The sequence below is a fragment of the Acartia tonsa genome, chromosome 10 (assembly GCF_053477335.1).
Source record: "Acartia tonsa isolate MP-2025a chromosome 10, ASM5347733v1, whole genome shotgun sequence".
Lineage (NCBI taxonomy): Eukaryota > Metazoa > Arthropoda > Copepoda > Calanoida > Acartiidae > Acartia > Acartia tonsa.
In genome coordinates this window covers 36,600,388-36,624,170 of record NC_137269.1, presented here as the reverse complement: position 1 = coordinate 36,624,170, position 23,783 = coordinate 36,600,388, and the positions used below count along the sequence as shown (strand labels likewise).

Genomic DNA, 23,783 nt, shown 5'->3' with positions numbered 1-23,783 from the left:
ATAATATTTGGGGGGCAAATGGAGAGGTCGTCAAATTTACGATGTGTTGCCCCTCAACGACAGCTGAAAAACACGTATAGGTTTCGTGATTTTCTTCCGAATTAATTTCGTTATTGGTATGAGCTGGGTTAATTCACCTACCATTGTCATATCCCTTATTTAAGATGTCTGTCCAATACATTTTGGAAAATAAACAATTCAAACGTTTTGTTAAAGTCAAGCTTGCAAATATTTTCTTCTATTTCTTTAAGAATTAATAAAAAAGAAATTTTAGAAAAGGATAGGCTTGTCAATAATTATCATATTCTAACAGAATCATATTAAACTCATTTCATTAAACTATTCCATTTTAGATAAAGTACAAGACGCCACGGATAGAGGGACCTGTTCCAGAGCAAGGTAATTTTTTTTCTTCAGGGAAATGAAAAAAATATGTCTAGACTTCTTTTCTTTAAATAGCGAAGCTACTCTAGAATTCACTTTGACCGTCCGTCCGCTACGGGGGAAACGTGATTTTCTCAGGTGCTGTACAAGATATTTCCTGTACTAATATTGCATCCGATATGTAATTCACATTGTCGGTCGGTCTGTTAGTCTTTTACGAAGTACCTATAAATGTAAAAATACGTAAAAAAGATTTCGTGATTTTCTTTTACAATATATTTCTATTTTATCATTTTTTTGGTCAGCAACTAATGGATGTAGAAGTCATCCTTATTTATCTTGTAGAATCTTAATTGCATTGGTAAAACAAATTTGGCGCCGTTTTACTCCCCCTCTTGAGATTTTGTACACACCCCACCCTTACATTAAAAAAGCTTTGACGTCCTTGATATATTTAAATTATTATCTCTATATATTAAATCATTTTATTTGATCTAGACCTACATGGGAAGATATGATAATAGCATACAGTACAATTCCTGGGTACGCCTCACTCAGAGATCATTATAATGGCACCTGGTTTATACAATCTTTAGTAGAAGGTAAAATATTTTCTCGTATTCATTCGAATCCGGTGGATAGGAACCGGTTCTCATCCATACGAAAAAACTATGTCTAGCATCGTATTATATCCAGCTTTCTACGAGTATAATTGTACTCATAATTGTACTTTCTATATCCGCGGAAAGCTGTTTATAATACGATGCGAGAAATAACTATTATTTAGTTCTTTATTGAGGAGTCAATTTTGGGGGTTTTCCTTAAAATGCCCCCCCCCCCCCTCTTTCTTATTAAAAAATTTGGGGGTGTGGGGTATTTTTTCGTATGTTAGGTTCAATTAGGGACATGGTAACTCCGCGGATTGCAGGGATTGAACACAATTAAAAAAACAAGGATGACAACATCCATAAGTAGCGAATCTCTAAAATTATGGATAGGCTTCTAGACAAATTATCAGCAGTTTATTACTCTAGTCCCCAAAGCTTTATGATAACGTTTTCTTATTCGTTGGCTTAACAACTTTCGGGAATTTAGTGTATCATCATTGGAAATATACATCAATTTATCGGCCATTGTCTTATCCCTTTATATCTCTGATACCAGATACTATATTACATGTAAAACAAGATATGAAAACACAGAAAATAACATTTTTTTTTTTAGTTTTTTCTGAACACTCGCACAATACTGAACTAATAGATTTATTGAGGATGACAAGTGCAAGACTTTCAGAATTTGAAAACGAACAGGTATGCCTTACTTCTATCTATCTATCAACATTTATATAATTAATATACAGGGGTGTATAACTATCCCCTGCTAAAGGTTGGAGGGGGGGGGGGGGGGGGAGGAGTTGATATGTAGGATTGAGAAAAAATGAAAAAATAAAGAGTTTTTAAAAACATTTTTCCTATTTTTTCCTCTCCTTTGTGGAAAAAAACTTGAAAAATAGGTGGGATGGGTGAAAAAATAAACAAAATAAAGAGTACTTAAAATATTTATATATTTTTCTCCCTCCTTATTGCAAAAACTATGGGGGGGGGGGGGAATAAATAAATCATAAATGAAATAATTTGCAGCCGTGGAAAAAATATTTGTGCAGAATATACATCCCTGTTTATATAATAGATTTATTCTCATAGATGATAAATCAGACACAATAATCCGTCTAACTAAACAGGGAATTTCTAGAAGACGAAACTTTTTGATATATTTAGTCACAGCCAATGATACAATCCAATTTTACGATCGAAAAAAATTTTGGTCGATTTTATTTTACCAACAAATGGAATTAAAAAAATATTTATACCTAGCATTGAAATTTGGCGTGGCAGCTGCTTTAATGAGGTACTATTTTAAAGGATCGAATCCTTTATCATTTTGGTTTCCATCATACATATAAATTATGAAAATTAAAACTAAATAACTTCTTGAAATATCTTCCATAGAATTATTAATTTTATATTTAATTATAGAATACGAAAAACGGATTAATTCTTATAATTTCCGCAAAAAAAAGATTTCATTGAAATAAATAACTATTTAATTTAACAGTTTTAATAATAATGTAATCTAATTACCTATTCTTTTTTTTTTGGAGAAATTTTCTGATTAACATAATTTAAAAAGAAAAAAATACACCTAGATATTATATTTGTAAATGTACAATCAACTCTGAAAATACTCTTAAGAAAAAAGACGAATCCGCAGGGAGGAAGGGGACATTGCAATGTAAATTACACTGGTACTCCCCCCTCCCATCCCCTCCCCACAATAACAATATGATTGTTTTTGTTTTTAAAATTAAATCTAAAAGTTAGTGGTCGACTGTCCCCCCCCCCTTCCCTCTAGGGGCATGGCAAATAGTATTAATTATAGCTTTCCCAAAACCAAAGGATGTAATTATTGTTTTGTATTAATACATGGATTTTGTCAAAATTAGTTTCTTAATTTCCTTGATTTTATATTAGGGATTGGACAATAGCCGATAAACTATTATATATAAAATTTTGCTGTAGTAGTGTGTATTATAATACTATAAAAAAATGGGTATAGTCCCTTTCGTGACAACTCCTCGTCGTGTTTTCACAGAAGCTTTTGATAGGTCATTGTAGGTTAGGTTAGGTGATTGCCCCGCAGGGGCTAGAAATAGGAGAAAAATCGGACGAAACGCCCCTTAAGAGGCGTTGTCACGAAAGGGACTAAACCCAATAAATTTTAGAAATATCGCCTATATCTAATGATTTTTCTCCCTCCTTGATTTCATTGAACCATGTAAGATTTTCATCATACTTTAAACAGCTGAAAACCACCGATGTATATCTATAATACAAAGTAGAACGATGTCTGTCCGTCTGTCTGTCCGTCTGTCCGTCTGTCCGTCTGTCTGTCCGTCTGAAGCTTAAGATATCGGTAACCGCTGAACCGAATGGGCTCTACTCTTCAGGGAATATACCTACTGGTCCTGTGGTGGTTTTAAGATATTTTCTTGGGGGGTGGGACACCCCCAACCCCCCCAAAAACAAAAAATCCCCCCCAATTTTTTTTTTTTTTTTAATTTTTTGCAGGAGATTTCCTTGGTCCTTTTAATAATTTCACCTTAATTTTTTTTTGATAACCTCTTGGGGCAAAGCCCCTAGAGGCTAGGGGCGAAGCCGCTAGTTATCTATAATACAAAGTAGAACGATGTCTGTCTGTTTGTTTGTAGCGGAGGATCTCGCTAACCGCTGAACCGATCGGGTTCTCCTTTACAGGGTAGCTTCTCATAGATCCCGGGAAGGTTTATAACTATTTTCTTGGGGGTTTGGACACCCCTAACTCCCCCAAAAAATGAAAAACACCCCCACAACAAAAAAAAAATTAAATTTGAGACATGCAAGTTATCTTCAGATGAACCATCCCTTCTTGATGGTTAAAAGTAAGTAAGGAAAATGATTATCTAGCTAATCTGATTAATTTTCCAGCTTTCGAGGATTTAAGATTACCTATAATTACAATTAATCAATACTGATTTTCCTGTTTACAGACTGGCGGCTGCGCCTCTAGTGGCACCTTAAAGGCCCAATAACTTTTTAAAAAAATTTAGAAAGGAAGACTAAATGCATATAGGTAGGCTGGTAGATTAGATAACGTTTAAAAGGGGACTATCCACGAACTAGAGCACGTGATTCTAAGTACCTTCCAGCATTGATCCTTAGTATTTTCTTTCAGAATATAATAGGTCACCATTAATCATTAATAATTGACGAGAAAATTTATGTTTCACCATGTTTTTTAGGTATTTTGATTGAGTTTGAAAACTTATAGTATTGTGATATATGTGGTAAATCTTTTACTCAAAAACTTGACTTGTACAGACACATATTCGGACTACAACTTGGGTACAGTATAAATGACTTTCAATATATATTAGTTTATCTATAATACAAAGTAGCTTGATGTCTGTCCGTCTGTCTGTCTGTCTGTCTGTCTGAAGCTTAAGATCTCAGTAACCACTGAACCGATTGGGCTCTACTCTTCAGTGATTATACCTAATGGTCCTGTGGTGGTTTTAAGCTATTTTCTTGGGGGGTGGGACACCCTCAACCCCCCCAAAATTAAAAATACCCCCCTCAAAAAAAAAAAATTTTAAACTAAAATTAAAATAGTGGGGTCAACTACCCCCCCCCCCCGCCCCAAAAAAAAAAAATTCTCCCCCCCCAAAAATTTTTTTTAAAAATTTTTCTTTTAAATCTAAAATACGAAAAATTGGTTTGGTAATGATCAAACCTCTTGGGGCAAAGCCCCTAGATGCTAGGGGCGAAGCCGCTAGTAATATATATGTTTTACTTTTATGTACAAGAAATTACTTATAGTAACATATACTTTTATGAAGCAAATTTTTTTAATAAAATGGATATTTGATGATACATATGCGAATACTCATGTTATTCATGTTGTAAATGGGGGGTTTTTTAATGCAACCATCTCGTAATCAGTGAGCAAATGGCACTTAGAATTCGAATTTTAATCTGAAATTTTGAATGAGTAATCCTTGGTAGGTCTATTTTCCCTAAATCGAACAAAAAGTTGAATAAGTAACGGCTAACAGCTCAGCCGTTTAGCCGTTTTTTGGCTATTTTTAGGGCAAATCTGCCATAAATTATGTAGGAATCAAATTTTTGAAACATATTTTTGCTTTAAATCATGTGAAATGATACAAAAAAAATCATTTTTAGATTTCTAGTACCAGCAACTAGTGGCTAGAACAGTTTGAAAACGTTTTGGAGCAGCATAGAGTATTATGTGGAGATAGGTTTGTGATGATTTCCCTTGAAATAGTTTTAAAAATGTCTAAACTGCTGAGCCGCCAGCCGTTAGCCGTTACTTTTCCAACTTTTTGTTCAATTTAGGGAAAATAGACCTACCAAGGATTACTCATGCAAAATTCTAGATCAAAATTCGAATTCTAAGTGCCATTTGCTCACTGATTACGAGATGGTTGCATTAACCCCCCCCCCCCCCTTAATTCATATTAGCGTCAATTTAAACATACATATGAGAAAAAGTTAATGTACTTTTGAAATTTTTTTTATTTTTAGCATTTGACAACATGGACAATTAAAGACACCTAAAAATGCTGGACATTTTTATACTTTTCTTCAACTTGAAGTGGTGAAATATAAATTTTCTCGTAAATATACTAATGATTAATAGTGACCTATTATATTCTGAAAGAAAATACTTAGGATCAATGCTGGAAGGTACTTAGAATCACGTGCTCTTGTTCGTGGATAGTCCCCTTTATTAATGAAATAAAAAATTCAGAAAAATGGTATTTATGATCAGATTTAAAAAAAGCTAATTTTGTTTTGTGAGGTTTTCTAAGTTAGTTCATACAGCCAGTCGCTAATGAATATTGGTTAAAAATAATTTCCAGTATACCTTCAAAACCAATAAATATCCACTGAATTAGAACCGGTTCTCAGACATACTGAAAAGTCATGTACAGTATCGTATTACAAACATTTTAAAAAAACTCAAATTTATATCAGTTCTTTGGCCCTTGGGGTCTGACAAAACTGGTTATAATCTTATAATTTTTCATTTTTATATCCACGAGCAGCTGTTTATAATACGATGCGATAAATAACTATTACAAATATTATACGCGTGATTCTTAGATATTAAAATACTATTATACTTGGAATATTTCTGATTAATTTACAGATGTAGTTTGTAGGAATAAAGAAAAAGGTATCATGGAAAGAAAACGAAGTTGCGGGTTTCGTCGTATTTTCACACTAGCTTTTCTCCTGTTTCCAGCCCACGTGGGGGGCTCTAGCCCTGCGGGGTAATCATTAACATTTACTTAACCTAGTTGTGCTGAGAGCTTCAGAATGAAAACATCTCATTCCCACACAACTCACTATATTTGTGAAAGGTAAGCAATTTAACACTAACTATGTTACTAATACAAAAAAAACACTTACACTGACTTAAAAAAATAAGAAAAGGTTACTACACAAATAAAATCCTAACACACTAAAAAAAAATTAAAAAAAGGTAACTACACAAAATAAAAACCTAACACACTCTAGTATGGAGCGCAAATTTAAAAACCTTAAAAACTACTTAATACTAGAGTATAATAAATCGAAACTACTAAGTTAAAATTCATACTTTTAAGAAGAAAAAAAATCTGCTGACTTAATTCTTAGAAATATTCATTGATTCGTCAAAAATAAAATTAAAACTGCTAATTGCTGAGTTTTAAGTTATAAAATTACAATCTGATTCATGAACAGTTAATATATTAATTAAATATAAACAAGTACTTAAAAGGACACTCCTAATTACTAAAAATCAAAAATCAATTTCTTTATTTTAGATCAACAGCTCGCTCTGGAATCAAAACTCTGACACACAGCTCATAACGCAGACAGAGAAAACTCAAACACTCAGTGACAGAAAAACAAAACAAAACCACCAATAAAAACACAAACATATACAAACCTGAAAACTCACCACCAAAAAAAAAATTTAAAAAAGTACTATGAAATTACAACAAGAGCAAAAAATATACAAAGACAAAGAATAATAAAATGAAACTACTGTGACATGACATAAAATGACAAAATAACCCAACTGACAATGTATGTGATTTAACCATTTACAGCTAGTTTGCAAAGTAAACATAAAACAAAAATAAACAACTACTGTATTAAATAACAAAAAAATTTGTAACAATATGAAACATAAACCTGCTTACCGGAAGTTTTTTTCTTTCATAAGTATCCATATATGTAATAATATATGTTATAATGTAATCATTTTCAGGGCGAAGGGGGATAGGCAGGAATGAAGGCTACTAAATTTAAAAAATATAACACATTTAAACATGACTTTTGGCCTTTCAGCCTGTCTTGTCCTTCTGCCGCCTTCACCCAATCCCCAACCTGAAAAACAGAACCAAGTCGTGGGTAAATCTACAACGTACCAAGATACAGTGTAGTAGTGCCATGAATCTTCCTAGTTATATTTTAATATATAATACTGTATATGTTAATTGTAATTCATTATTAAATCCTAATGTGCTTTATTATTATATTATATGTAACTAGTGGAATAATAAATCTATCTATCTACCTAACCTAAAATAACCTTTTAAAAGCTACTGTGAAAATACGATGAAACCCACAACTTCGTTTTCTTTCCATGACCTAGAAAAAGAAAATTAGATGAAAATTTATCTTTAGCAGAATCGACTAGGAAAACTTATACATACAAGAACGTGCCAACAGTTTTTAATTTTTTTTTTGTTGGGGGGTGGGGGGAGGGGGGGGGTTGATAAAACCCAATAAAAATTTTATATCCTTTATCCTGAGGAAATTCTACTACGTTTGAGATTTAAAAAGTACATACTTTGTAAAGTATTTTTCCAGTATGGCTTCAAAACCGATTAATATCCGCTGGATTAGAACCAGTTCTCAGCCATACTTAAAAAGTTAAAAATCATGTAGAGCATATTATTACAAACAATTTTCCGCAAATATTAAAATAAAAAAATAATAGCTGTTTTGTTAGCTCGGGCCTTCGGCCTCTATGTCTACAAAAACTGGTTTTAATCTTATGCTTTTTTATTTTAATATCCGTGGAAAGCTGTCTATGATACGATAATAAATCCTATTAAATTTGCAATATGTATGTGATTATTTCCAGAAACTAATTTACAGCTGGCACGTTATGTTTAAACAGGATCTTATTTAAAGCAAGGCTTTTCTTACACAATGGGCATGTCTGTTTGTTTATAATTTCTTTATAGATAGCTCTGATTACAAAGCGAATCTTTATTCAATTTATTTCCTTTGCATTATCTTTTAAGAATGGCTTTGAAATCGATTAATTTTCGGTTGATTAGAACAAGTTCTCAGCAACACAAAAAAATCATACAAAGAATCAAATAACAGACAATTTTTACGGTTTTTTTTATTTTAATATCTACGGAAAGATGTTGATAATACGATGCGATAAATAACTATTATCTATTTATCCATCCCTTAAATTTTTAAAGAAAAAAATGAACTTTTAATTAATTTATAAGTAAATCTTATTGTCCATCTATTATCTATATATTTATCCATCTATTTATCTATAAATTTATCCATCTATTATCTATATATTTATTATTTATCCATCTATTTATCTATCTATTATCTACCTATTTATCCATCTATTATTTACCAATTTAACCATCTATTATCTACCTAACCTATTTATCCATCTATTTATCTATTTGTATCCATCATTCAACTACCAATTTATCCATCTATTTATCTATATATTTAGGGAGAGAAGCAGACGTGTAATATAGAAATGCGACATCTGTACAAACGAATCTATTTCAATCCAGGTAAACTTTTTATACTTTTTAGATTAACTAAGCCTATATGGGGTTTTGAGGTTTTGATTGCTCAAATTTTAACCCTCCCCCAATTTTTTTAGTTTAAAAAATGTTAGGTTGGTTATACCCTTCATAAAAATAACTATAAACCTTCCAATGACCTATGAGAAGCTATACATTGTAAAGGAGAACAGTATTGGTTCATACTAACATAATTGTACAGTCTAATTGTTGTCTAACTAAATTTCTCATCATCTATTAACTTTACTAACCTAATTGTACTGTCCGATGTTGCAGGGATCTAAAGGGATATGACAATGGCCTATAAATTGATGAACATCTTCCAGTATGATACTTAAAATTACCAGTTCTTTACATTATAATTGGTTTTTGAAACATTTAGACACTCAACTAAATGAAGCAACTAATCAAAATTCAATAAAAGTCCCCCAAAGTTGGTAAGCCAACTCATAAGAAAACCGGTTATCAATAAACTTTGGGGACTAGTGTAATAAACAGCCAATTGTCCGCACCCTCCCTGCCTGGTTGTCAAACTAAATTTGCCCAAGAAACATAAATAATACATTACCTAGAGAAGAACAAAACTTTTTTGTAATCTTATGTAAATTACTAAAAAGGGTGAAAATGTGCATAATACGCGAAGCTAAATTTATGTAAATTTTGAGACGAAACTCCTTATTTCGGGTATAGTCCCTTTCGTGGCAACGCCTCTTAAGGGGCGATTCGTCGTATTTTCACATTAATTTTTATAGGTTATTTTATGTTAGGTTAGGATAAGACAATGCCCGATAAATTGATGTACATCCCAAAAAATACACAAAATTACCACTTCTATAGATTACAATTAGTGGTTGAAACGTTTGGAAACTCAACGCAAACCAACTAATTGAAATCCATTTAAAGATTCTAAAGTTGTTAAGCGAACGAATAAGAAAATGTTATTATAAAACTTTGGGGGCTATAGTGTAATAAACACTAAACAGCCCATTATCTTTTCTCTCTGGCAGTTTTGTAATTATATATATTATAAAACTTTCTCACTTTCCATGGAATAGAGCATGCAAACTAGTGTTGCGGAGCCGGAGCCGTAATTTTCGTTAAAAAACAGCTCCGGCTCCGGACTAGATAAATAAAGAAATTTTTTAAAATATATAATTTGGTAACTCTGTTTTGTCATGTGCAAAAGTTTTTCAAATCCATTTTTATCAAAAATTTGAACTTTTAAAACCTTCAAAAGTAAAAAATAGACGTAGGGAAAAAAATATGTCGAGTTTTTTCTAGATTTTAGGTCGGCGCCGGAGCTGGAGCCGGAGCCGCACCAAAATCAAACGGCTCCGCAACGCTGATGCAATCTATGATAAAAATGTCCTGGAAAAAAATATTAAATAGCAAAGAGCGTTATTTTATTCGCATTATTCCATAAAGTTGTGTGCAAGCTTCCAGTAAAATGCCCTGATGTTCTAAATTTTGCGTTCAATTATACTATGCAGTTGGTTAAAATTAGGTACTTCTTGACCTAATAAGCGCATTTGACTTGAGTGTAGGATTGATATAAATCTACAGAAGGGGTAATTTTTATATCATTATTGGGGAAGTATATCAATTTATCGGCCATTGTCTTATACCTTTAGATCCCTAGGTTTTGTCTATATAAACTCTAGCCATAAAAACTGTCGTGTTTGAATTTATAGGTAGTTATTTAAAAGTTAAATCTAAGTTTGGTCATTTAGTTTTAGTATTAAAGTTTTTATATCTGTAAGAAATTAAAACATAAATTTTTGAAGCTATATCTATCTAACCCTTAACATGTTTTTATCTATCTTTTTTAAAGCGAAGTTTTTCTATAATTTGGTCCGTCCGTTCGTTCGGGACAGTTAACTGTTTTTGTTAATCTAGACATGTTAGAATTGTCATATCGATTTAAAACTTTGCATAATGATTCCTGTGACAGTCAGGTACAAATTAGTAAGCGTAGCAACTCTGTAATCATTTCAAGAAAGTCCGTACGTTCATTGAACTGTGTCAATAACAAACTCAACTCCTTGTATCAATTTTCTTTATAGGTCTTGGCAGTCATGGATCTAGCAGCAGCCCGCCAATGTTGATGGCCCGACCATCTGCCAGCTTTGGACCTGGAGGTCAACAGGACCTAGCGGGATCAGGTGGCTTCCAGGTATTAGCATTTTGATAGTAAATCATTTCTTTAATTTGGTTCTGAGATTATGATCACGCAACCTTCACTTAGATGCCCGTATATTGTAAGGAGGGATTTATGTAAAACAAATTTAATAATACTTTCTTCGTTCATGCTCCCCATTTTATGTAAGTTCCATTAATTAGGGTGGCTTAATATGGAACACCTGCTAAAACTTAAGTCCAGGGTAATGATAGTATTAAGTGCTAGTAGCTTCGACGAGAATTGTGGGTCAGCTTCTAATTTATCATATGATACAATCAGCTGTGCGCGAAGCTAACCAATCTAAGATTGACCGAGGTTTTTAATTTCTAATGTCCTTGTACATTAGAATCCTAATTTTAGAGAATTAGGGCTATTGAATTTATATATTGGATTTAGACAGCAAGGCAATTTCTATTATTGGTATCAAAGTTTGAAGTGCAACGTCACTATAACTGCAGATGTCATTTAAAATCGGACCATTTTTGCTGTTGCACATTGATAGGGCCATTCTAATTGATCATACAATATCATAATATATATTTTTTTCTCATTTATCTCTTACCTAATATTGTAAGTTAATCAACTTAATTAAAGCACAATAATGTATTTATATATTAAATATTATCATTAACCAGGGGCTGAGGAGGGGGGGGGGGGGTGGAATTTAAGGAGAATAGTTACTTCTTGTTTACAAGATAAAATATTACTATTGATGCTAGCAGATGTGCCCCTAGCATCTTAGGGCTATGTATTCTAATGGGTAGGGAGGGGATAGAAAAATAGTATAAAACCACCCTAAGCTTAAAACTAAAGATAGACATAAAACCGTTCAAAGACCTATGTTAAGCGTTCCTATGATAAGAGAACACAATCGCAGCCTTCAGACATCAACAATACTTTTTTTAAAACTTGATTGTATAGCAACAAAATATTGCTAATTTGTTTAAAACATAGATGGTAACGATATTGAACCTTACACTAAAAGACACTGAAGTCATAATTGTTATAGAATACCTTCAAATGTCATTTCATGTTAAGGTACCGACAGCCCCTGCGGGAGGACCGAGCCCGCTCACCAGGTCTAAATCTACGCCACCCACACTTAGAAAATTGAACAAGGAACAACAATGATTTCTTGGTAAGTAATTAGTTTTTATTAGCAATTCTATTCAATAGTTTATGTGTTACTGGTATGTTAGACTTAGTTTTATTCTATAATGTTTCACATAAAAGATGTATGATGGTAGTTAATTATATTTGTTAGTAAGTTGTAACTGTTTGGTTTTTCATTACAAGAAAGCGTCATATGCACGATTCTCGGCAGATTTCAGCTGTTTTCAGGTAGAATAGGACTCTCCTCCCAACAAAAAATATTCACCGCTATAATGGTGGATTTTACAATTCGTGGCTTAAAGTGCAGCCATTTAATAAGATTATTATTAATTATTCCGTAATTATAAAACTTTATAAATGTTTATTACTATGAAAATAACAGTAGGTAGGTAACTTTAAAACTAAATTTTCTACCTAATTATATTTTATTTGTTATTTATGCTAATATATTCTCAAAGAGAGAGGAGACAATAGGCTGTTTAGTGTTTAGTACACTAGTCCCCAAAGTTTTATAAGAACGTTTTCTTATTCATTAGCTTAACAACTTTGAGGACTTAAGTACATTTGGATTGGAAGGCTATTTAATTTGGGTAATCAAACGTTTCAGCCATTAATTTTAAACTGCAGCTACTTGAGTATAACTATTCATAAATCAATCTCCTTAAAGAATACAAAAGCTTAATGGTAAGAGGTTATAAGGGAACACAATTAAGATTATAGATGTAATTTAGTTTTCTGTGATGTTTTTTATGTGTCCTACGGTTTTGTAACATTTGGCATAAGCCATGTCTAATTAATCTATTCAGTACACGTTTGGAATACAATACAACATAAAAATATTGTTTTGTATTATCTTTTTTTTGAAGTATGAAGATTTATGCAGGGAGTAAGGGAGGGGACAATGGGCAATTAATTCAATATAAGAGTTATCAAAGAAAGGGCATGAAATCCAGTTTAATCCAATAAATTTGTAGGAAATTATTAAGGGATTGTTAATTGAATAATAGATTTCCATAGCGTCATGTAAAATGAAATCATAACTTGTTTTTGATGAAATATATTTAGGTTTTTTGGTGTGATTTTTATATTAAAAGATTATTGGACCCGGCCAGCTGCTAGCAAGAATATGACTGCCCCTTTTTATTCTGTTTATTTCCCTTCCCCTTGCCCCCACCTCCCTTCTCCCTTCTCCCCGTCTGCTACATTCCAAACTAACACAACGAGTGTTTATTTCCCTTCCCCCCACTTCCCTTATCCCTTCTCCCCGTCTGCAATATTCAAAACATACATAACGAGTAGCGGCATTCTATGCGCAAGTCCCCAAACTCAGTCAGAAACTGCTAAATTCTTGCACATTCCCTTTAAGCCAGTCCCCAAAGTCTGAGACTCCTAAAAATTGAATATTCGATCCATTGTCCCCTCCCTTACTCCCTGAGATTTATGAGTGTGGTGGAAACGTGATTTTCTCGGCTCCTATTCAAGATAGATTTTTAGGGATTAAGCAAGTTCACATTCTACGTATTTCAACCAAGTTTCATCAAGATTTGCTCAATTTGGTGCGCTGGATCGATTCCTATATTTTCAAGTTTTCATGATTTACTTGACCCCTATCCAAGATAGACAGCTGAAATTTTCCGGGATTAAATAAGTTCACATTTTACAAGTTTTACATAGTTTCATCAAGATTTGTCTATTAATTGCAGTGCTAGATAGCTTCCTAGATTTTTAAGTATTCATAATTTTCATGATTTCGTGATTATCAAGTTTAATTTTTATGACATTGCTCTATTGTTTATTTTTTTCCCGATATCCATTTATAAATTTTGAGCCTCGCTACTTATGGATGTTGTCATTCTTGTTTAAAAGTAGTGGCGTTGTGGACTTATTTTTCAACTAAAAAAGTCTATACAAGTTTTCATGTCAAGTTTTTATGGATCATAAAAAGAAAACGAAGTATCAGGTTTTTTTTTCACAGTATCTTTTGATAGGTTAATTTAGGTTAGGTTAGGTAAATGTAAATGATTGCCCCGCATTCGTAGGAAATAGGCCCTGCAAGGGTAGAGCCCCCTGCAAAGGCTACAAATAGGAGAAATGCTACTGAGAAAACGACGGAACCTGCTGCTTCGTTTTCTTGCCTTGATCTGTTTTTACTTATTATTTGGTTGGTTTATAGAAACACTGTTGAATGAAAACATAATAAAAGTTTACAATTCCATTGGAATTTTGACGATAATTTTTTCTTTTATATAACAGAAAAAAAAATAAGGATAATTATGTTTAGTTACACAACTTGGATAGATAGCTTAATTAATTGTTACATAATATCCTTAAGATATGCAGCAAATAATCCGTGTATAGTCCCTTTCGTAACATCGCACCTTATGGGGCGATTCTTCGTATTTTTCACAGTAGCTTTTCTCCTATTTCTAGCCCCTGCGGGGGGCTCTAACCCAATGGGGCCAATCACCTAACCTAACCGAAAATAACCTATAAAAAGCCATTTTAAAAATACGACGAATCGCACCTTATGGGGCGATGTTACGAAAGGGACTATTCCCAATACTCCTTTTCGCTTTATGAAATCCAAGGGAAAGAGACAAATGTCCTCTAAATTTTTAGTATCGAAGCTGCTCTTTAATTCACTTTGACTATCAGTCAGTTTGTCTGTAATACCATAAAGCTATGGTTTAAACGTGTGGCGATTCTCTACAACCAAGAGCATCCAGTATGCAATTTACTTTGTCTGTCGGTGTGATAGTCAAGCTAGAAAATAAAAACTTAAAAATATTTTAAAATATTAAACATGTTACCTTAAACTGCAGCTGATCCTATAATTGTAATATGTGGTCTTTGTGCAGTATTTGACGCTAAGTTTCGGACTGAAAAAGTTATGCGGCATTGTTTGTGACACACGCGCATATATTACCTATGGTGCATTATTTGCCAAGTTGACCATTTTTCTGCACTATATCTCCAATTTTAATAATACTCTAAATTTTGGTCTGATGGGTAGTTCTGGGCTCCAAGAAGGCAGAAGAGTAGAGGGTTAGACAATAAGTGCAGTCAATATTTTTTTTCCTTTGAGTGATATTGTAGTTTAATTATAAAAGATAGCTAAATAATAATTCATAATTAAAAAAATCATTTTATCATATTAAATTGATAGGAATCGCACTTTCCTTTTCATCTTTTCTTCCCCAAAAGAGAAAGAATAATTGAACTTAAAAAGGAAAGTATTTTCCTTTTTGTCTGCTATCTTTGGTAAACAATAGAATAAAATATAAGATAACAGGAATAAATGTATGAAGAAAAAAGGATTAAAATAAATTTCTGTAAGATTACAAAATTTTTTGGAAAGCTAATTCATACTACAAAATCACTAAATTAATTTTTTTAAAGATTTACTCAGTCTTTATTCCTGGTTCATCCATAAACACAATATTCAATATTCAATACTATTTTTTGCGATGTTATTTTTTTTGTATTTAGTATCATTTTTATGAAAGTTGTTGAATATGAGAAAAAATTAAGACATGTTTTTACCTACATTTTTTTTTTTTTTTAAACATTTTTTTCTTTATTGGCGACAATTTCTGTTGAGACATAAAATTTATTAAAGTACTTTTTCCTGTTTTATGTCTTTAAATGTAGATATGTTGCAGTTTTTCATCATTTGTATTCTAATAAGACTAAAAGCTACTGTTTTAGTACAACATATTACAAAAATTATTAGTTTTAAAAACCCGATGTTTTTAGACGTTTCCTATGGAGAAAATACACTTTTCAGATAAAAGGCAATCAAAATCCTTATTTATCTATAATACAAAGTAGAACGATGTCTGTCTGTTTGTTTGTAGCGAAGGATCTCGCTAACCGCTGAACCGATCGGGTTCTCCTTAATTCTCATATGTCCTGGGAAGGTTTTTAACTATTTTGGGGGAGGGTTTTACTACCCTCCCAAAAGAAATGACAAAAAATTGTAAATTTTCTTAAAATCTGGGAGACTTCAACGTAACATTAAGAGGTATCCGTAACATAAAGAATTATCGTAAACTTTAACAAACAAAAACATTTAAAGTGCCACTAGAGGCCTCTAGGGGCGTAGCCGCTAGTATTATATAAGGTTACAACTGCACTTATATTCCAAAAATTTTATTGGTTTTAGTGAAAATTGACTGCACTTATTAGACAGTTGCTAACTGAAGAATGTACGTTAGATGCAAAAAGCACCAAAATATCATAACATGATTTATATCTCCACCCATTTTTAGGACACAAGAAAGAAAATATGAGTACTAGCTACAACCTTGCATCAGGTAATTTAATTTCATTCGTTGGCTCAGAAACTTGTATCATAAACTTACAGTGGTCAAAGTTTTCACCAATTATTTTACATTCTTAAAGAAAGGGTATTTTAACTATAAATCTTATCATTATAAATCCTAATATTTTTCATAATTATCTATAATGATTGACAGGTGAATAGAAAAGACAATTTTTTGCACAAATGCATTTATATTAGTTCCACATGGGACTATTCAATCTAATTTATAGTTGTACAGCTACTCTCAAACTTGCATGTTTTATTACGTTTGTCCGTATTATAAATAAATTCTATATAACTTACTGTTGCTTTAAATTTTGAGTCTTGTTTTTTTTGTTAATAATGATTCATGATTAAAATATTAAAATGTTGTTCTTGTTCTTGTTAGATACAAAATTTAATTATTTATCGCACCTTATTATAGATAGCTTTCTGCGGATGTAAAACAAAATATCATAAGATTAATTCCAGTTTTGTTAGCCACGGGGGGCCAAAGGCCTGGTCTAACAAAACTGGTGTTAATATTATGATTTTCCTTTTTTATACTTAGAAAATTGTGTACAATGCGGTATATAATTTTCAGTACGACCCAGAACCATTTCTAATCCTAAGATTTTACATAAAACTTTATCACTTAATGTATAATTTCTTTATTCTCATGTTTATATTTCTTTTTAACTCAGGGTTTAAGCTTTGGATTATCTCTTTCTTTATATACTTTTTAAGTAACTAACAAGCTGTCAATTTATATTTTTACTAGGTATACAGACATGGATTTAGGGATGGAACATGAACATTTTTTAACGGAGCGCTATAAAGATTATCGTAAACATTTGGATGTTTTCATTGGAGGATTTTTTATCCATGTTTTAGAATTTGAAGATTTTTTTCCTTTTATTTCTTTTCAAAGACAATAAAAAAATTTGAAAAATACTTTAAATAGGTACCAAATCTTCATGGGAAATGTTAATGTTTCAATTACTAAATAAAACATAACCTAAATTAATTTATTTGTAGAGCTAATGCCTAATTGACTTGAAAATCAAATTTATTCAATAAATTTTAACTATTTAACAACTTTTTGGAGTAGAAATAAAAGAAAGATTTAAAGGAGAATTCTTATTTATCGTATTTTTAAAAGCGAAGCTTTTCTATAATTAGGGTCGGTCCGTCCGACCATACGTTTGTCCGTAACGGATAACTTTTTTCGTTAATTTAGGCATGTTAGAATTGTCTTATCGATTTCAAATTTTGCATGTTGATTCCTTTTTTCAGTGCCAAAAGTCAGAAATACCCAACAAGCGAAATAAATCTAAAAAATAATATTTTGGGGCAGATTAAAAAAGTCGTTAATTCTACTCTGTGTTGTCCCCCCTCCCCAGCGACAGCTGAAAATCGCGTGTAGGTTTCGTGATTTTTTTCCCGAATTAATTTTGTTGTTGGTAATATGCTGACCCAAAGTCACCGACGACCAAAATAATGAATTTTTGGTTCATTGTCCATCCCTATATTCTAATACGCACACGTAATATCGAGGATTAAAATTCTATTTACAATTTTCTACTTTTTCCATTAGCTGTAATGTTGTTAGAATTTAATTCAAATTAAATCAAATGAAGTTTAAAGTACTTAATTTTTACAACTTAACTTTATTTCCTCAGTTAAAATTCATGTTATTAACCAGCTGTCTAGATAAATTGTTATTTATCGCATCGTATTATAGACATCTTTACTCGGATATTTAAATAATAGTTATTTCTCGCATCGTATTATAAACGGCTTTCCGCGGATATAGAATGTACAATTATAAGATTAAAACTAGTTTTTTTAGCTCCGAGATGCCGAAGGCACGGGCTAAAAAAACTAGTTTTAATCTTATGATTTTACATTTCTATATTCGTAGAAAGCTGGATATAATACGATGCTAGACATAGTTTTTTCGTATGGATGAGAACCGGTTCCTATCCACCGGATTCGAATGAATACGAGAAAATAAGTATTATAAGATTAATAACCAGCTTTGTTACCCTGATGTACTGAAGGCCCAGGCTAACAAAACTGGTATTAATTTTAGGTTTTTTATTTAAATATTCGCGGAAAATTGGCTGTTATACAATCCTATTCATGATTTTTAATATAGTTAAGAACCGGTTCTCCTTTAGCGGATAATAATCGGTTTCGAAGCTATACTGAAAGTACATATTCTGTAATTTATCTATTTCAGGTTTTTGTGATAAAGAAAACCTTAACAAAAATATTGGCAACAAAAAATCTTCTAAATCAAATGAAGAAATCTTCAACAAAGCTTCCAGTAAAGAAACAGAATCTAGTTATAAACTAACCAGCAGTTACCATTTTGTCCTGCCAGCGCAAGCCAAAAGTTACCAGCGGGCAGATCCAGGTAATGCAAACCAGAACCTGGAGGATACGAAACCTGGAGCCGCAAGCGGCGGTTTTGTTGGCAGAATAACCAAAGTTACCAAACTGAAATTTACGCGGCTAAAGCGTCAGAATGGATTTCGTGAAAAGTTAAGGAAGTATCGAGTTAAAAGGACCAATAGAGTTCAGCAGTTTTAGAGTAAAAGATAGGGATATGAAAACATTTAAGCCAATAATTGAGCAAATGACATCTATTTAAAAAGTTAGCTTTCTTAGTGTTATAGTTTTTGGATCATAGAAAGAAAACGAAGTAGCGGGTTTCGCCTTATTTTCACAGTAGCTTTTGAAAGGTTATTTTAGGTTAGGTGAATGCTAATGATTGCCTGGCAGGGCAAGATCACCCCCCCCCCCCCCCCCCGGCCAGAGGCTAGAAATTGCAGAAAATCTACTGTGAAAATACGACGAAACCCGCTACTTCGTTTTTTTTTTCATGATCCAAGTTTTTTTTATTATGCCAAACACTAATGTAATTGTATACTAACGTCAAACAATGCAACCATTACTCAAAAGTTTTTTTAAAAAGTTTAATATGAATAAATGAGTGAAATTAACGTGCTTAACAATATGTTAAAAGAAATGATATTTACACTAACCTTTCCCTTTAAAAATAAAGTATAAATCTGAAGAAATAATGGTGCTGTTTAAACGAAATTGTAGTTGTGTTAGGTAATTAATTTTCTAATTATGTATTTATCGCATATAATAAGTATAATACTCTTATAATCCTAAAATTTATTAGAATATCCTTAAGTATTTTTTAATTATAAATGATATTTATCTAGTATTTTATCATGAAATAAATACTAAATAGTTACAATAATAATATTTATATTACAATAATAATATTTATATTTAGAAAAATTAGGTTTTATTTTTAGAAATAATTCTTACCTATATAATTAGTTTTTATATATAAAAAAAATTAGTATAACATGAAAACAATGTTTGTAAACGTTCGTTTGTCCGTAATATTTAAGTTTCGCATATTGGTAAATATCCTATGCAATCATTATATTATATAAAAGTAATAGAGTGTCTGTCTGTGTAGCAAAGAATTTCACTAACCGCTGGATTCTTTTGGTTCTTCTTTACTGTGAAGCTTATTATAGGTCCATGAAAGTTTTGTAATTATTTTTGGGAGGGGACCTCCACTCTTCCAAGAGAAAAAAAATACTCTGTAGAAAATTATCCCCCCCCCCCCTTAGTCGACCCCAATTCCCACTTTTCTTAATTGCTTCTAGAGGCCTCTAGGGGCTTATCCGCTAGTACTTAAATTATTTTTTTAATAGTTAAATGTTCTTGCATTTGATTAAATATTTGTATTACAATAAAATATTATTTAATACTTAAAATATTTATTTACACTGAGAGAAAATATTTTATTTGTTGTGTTCAAGAAACTATTGTAAAGAAATTGTATATTTGGTTAAGAATAAATGTTTTTGAAACTAATGTATTCTGAGAATGTATCTCAATTTAAAGTGTATTTGGTCGAGAAATACTATTAGATTTAGGGCTGGCAATCCGCCGAATTTTTGGGTAGGATTCGGATTCTTACAAAAATCCGCCAAAAAAAAGAAAAAGCGGATAAATTCGCAGATTGCGGATTTTTGTTTTTTTGTTGTGGTTTTTAGATTTTAGCAATATTTTTTAAGGTCTTTTTATAAACAAAAAAAATCTAGCTTCTACAGCGGCAATTTTCTAAGCCTAACTTATTAATCTGAAATAAGCATGAAAAGCTACTGTGAAAATAAAATACAAATAAAGAACATAGGTGGCTACCCACGTAGTTAAAAAACAATAAAATCCTTTTTTTTGTTTTTGTCTGACACATTTTGAATATAAGAAAATTTAAGTACTACAATAGTCATAAAAATTAACAATCCGAATCTGCAATTAAAATTGCGGATTGGGATTGCCAGCCCTAATTAGATTCGCATTTTTTGTTGACTAAACAAATTTTCTTAGTATTAAATTGTTGAAAGTTATCTATGCAATATTTAAAATTTGTGATGAAATTTAAACTTTTTGAAAGTTTTTGTGAATAATAATATTTTGTAAATTTTGTTATTAATAAATATATTTTTAATAATATTTATTTTTAAATTCATTCATTCCGGTAATAAAAAGAGATGTTTGTCTCTCTGTACCTAATAAACCCGATAACTTTTGGCTCTCTACAGTGAAGTCTTTATAGAGTTTAGGAGATTTTTTAAAGCGAAGCTTTTCTATAATTAGGGTCGGTCCGTACGTCCATCCGTTGCGGATAGCTTTTTTCGTTAATTTAGGCATGTTAGAAATGTCCTATCGATTTCATACTTTGCATAATGATTCCTGTAGTAGTTAGGTACTGCTTGGAAAGCATAGCAACTCCAGAATCGTTACCAGAATGTCCGTACGTCCATTTTAAACATGTTGATTTTTAACTTTTTTAACAACAAATTTTTATGTGATAATAATCCGATCTATCTGATTTTTGAAGTATTGATTCCTATTACAACAAGGTACCATATTACAAGCTCTTTAATCAAGTCCTAAAAATGTAAGTATGTCCTTAAAAAGTTTTCTGTATTTGAGAAATTTTTCTGATATACATTAATACTCTCATTATGGTTTTCCCTCCTCAAAGTTTTAAAAAATACATTAGATTACCCCACTGAAACCTTTGAAACCACTCAAAATAAAAAGCTTGAACGTCCTTGCTTAGCTTAGTAGGTGTTTCGGTGCTTGCTTACATGTGAAGACCGGAGTAAAAGGTTTTAATTTTGCGCAAAATTAAAACCTTTTACTGGCCCCCCTCCTCCTTATTTTCATTTTCTGTTCAGGGATACATCAATTACTAAAATCAGTCAATAAATAAGGAAATTATGCCCCAAAACATGAATGTCCCTGTAATAAGGTTTCCCCTCTGGTATACTGGATTTTCTTGATTTACCTCACTCAACTTTCTGGCGTGTTGTACAGTGAAAAAACTACCCCCCCCTTATTTTAGATTTTCTTCAAAATTAAGGGGGGGGTTAAGTCTTTGCCTTGCTGAGCTTTTTTCCTCCTTGCCGTTTTCCAGACATTAAAAAACTACCCCCCCCTTATTTTTGATTTTTGTCAAAACTAAGCGGGGGGGGGGGTTTTCGGTGCTCCAGTCTACCACATGTAAGCAAGTACCGGTGTTTCTTTTATAAATGTATCATTTACTTAGTAAAATCTGGATTAATTAATACAAAACAATTTAAACAGAATTTTTATTTTAAATTAAACAATCCATGTATAACATAATTAACATATTTTTAATAATAAACATATTACTTTTCAAAAATTCCTTTAAAGGATTAATTATATAAATGTGTTTTAATGAAACTATTTATGATAAAGATTTTTTAAATTATGCACTTAATGAAACAATAAAATATATAAATAGTATTATTAAAATGAATAAATACTGTTTTTAAACATATAAATATCATATCTTTAAAAATAAATCAGATTTTATTTTAATTGTGATTTTTTAGAGAACTTTAAATTTACATTACTATTTGTATAGTTTTAAACAAAAAATAGAAATAAATTTAAAGGCAATTTCTTCAAAATTTATCTTTACCTGTTAATGAAAAATTGAAAATAAATAGAAAGTTAAACCTTATAATAACTGGACATAATACCATGCTCTACATAATTTTAAAGTATGGCTGAGAACCGGTTCTAATCCACCGGATGTTAATCGGTTTCGAACCTATACTGGAAATTAATATACTAAGGCCTCTATGTTGCATTAGTATAACTGAATATGAGAAGGATAATCAAGGCTAATATGCTGCTGAGGTGGGTTTTCTGAAGCTAAAAATATATGTTTGTTTATGTTTTTTTCTGTCATCTGTATTGTAATCAATCAGTTACATTCAGTTACCAGACTAAACAGCGTGAAAATACCTTTTATGATATATAATTTAAGATAATAAATCCGAAATAAAATGTCGTCGTTTTATTTTGAGGGAAAATGCCGCGAAATTGTTTTTATTATCGCGGCATTTCTTGTCTTGAAACATAAAGAAACTTATATTTTGAGCTTTAGAAAAGCCACCTCTGTTATATTAATATTGTTTGTCTAGGATTGTATTTTCATCAGTCTTTTATCCTCGTTGATTTTCCACGTTGTAATCTTTCAGCCATGTCCAGACAGTCTGCAATTAGAGAGATAATTTTATTCAATTTTTTATTGTTGTTTGGGAGGGAGGGGTCATTAGAGTGTAAATCATACTGGTCCCCACATTTTTCCTCTATGTTCTCTTATTTAAAGGTTTAAACATTTTTTGAGTATTTTTATAAAATCTTGATTGGGTGGTTCAAAATACCAAGGTAAAAACTTTTCCAAAAGTATTTTAATCAACAGATTGGTTAAATTTGCTTTACATTATTAGGGGAGGGGATGTACATCAATTTAACTTCCATTTTCCTTTCCCTTGAGACCTTAGAAAGTTTATACACTGCTGGCTTGATTTAATAAAGTACCCAGTTTTTAAAATGTTGTGGCACCCGTTTAATTTACAATTTTATGCCTTCTCCCATCCGGGATAAAACTACTGAATTTCCGCAACCCTCAAATGCTATGGTAAAGTCAAACTGCTTATAATTCTGAGTTTTTTTAATATGCTGTGAAAAATTAACGTTCTACTGAATTATTGTTTACCAAGTTTTTACCAACGAAGGGAGGGGACATTGGACTGTTTATTACACTAGTACCCAAAGTTTCATGATTATATTTTCTTATTCGTTGATTCAATAAGTTTGGGGACTTTAAATTACTTTTGATTGGTTGGTTTATCAAGTCGATTTTCCAAACGTTTTATCGACAATTTTGAAATCTACAGAAGGGATAATTTTGTGTA

At 31.5% G+C, this 23,783-nt stretch overlaps 2 protein-coding genes across 3 annotated transcripts in view; one reads left to right on the top strand and one right to left on the bottom strand.

Moving 5' to 3' along the window:
- LOC145330006 (caspase-14-like) overlaps positions 1-19,054 on the top strand; it is a 35,516-nt gene extending 16,462 nt beyond the window's left edge. Inside the window, exons 14-21 of the mRNA XM_080174533.1 lie at positions 354-399; positions 883-986; positions 1,609-1,694; positions 8,773-8,836; positions 10,912-11,021; positions 12,066-12,165; positions 16,412-16,456; positions 18,689-19,054. Coding sequence (XP_080030659.1) covers positions 354-399; positions 883-986; positions 1,609-1,694; positions 8,773-8,836; positions 10,912-11,021; positions 12,066-12,158 — 503 coding nt within the window. The 3' untranslated portion in view covers positions 12,159-12,165; positions 16,412-16,456; positions 18,689-19,054. The remainder of the gene's footprint in view (positions 1-353; positions 400-882; positions 987-1,608; positions 1,695-8,772; positions 8,837-10,911; positions 11,022-12,065; positions 12,166-16,411; positions 16,457-18,688) is intronic.
- Positions 19,055-22,128: 3,074 nt separating this feature from the next.
- LOC145330004 (aminopeptidase N-like) overlaps positions 22,129-23,783 on the bottom strand; it is a 48,356-nt gene continuing 46,701 nt past the window's right edge. For both annotated transcript variants that reach the window (XM_080174530.1, XM_080174531.1), the window contains exon 37: positions 22,129-23,078. In XM_080174530.1, the coding sequence (XP_080030656.1) occupies positions 23,028-23,078 (51 nt within the window). In that variant the 3' untranslated portion in view covers positions 22,129-23,027. The remainder of the gene's footprint in view (positions 23,079-23,783) is intronic.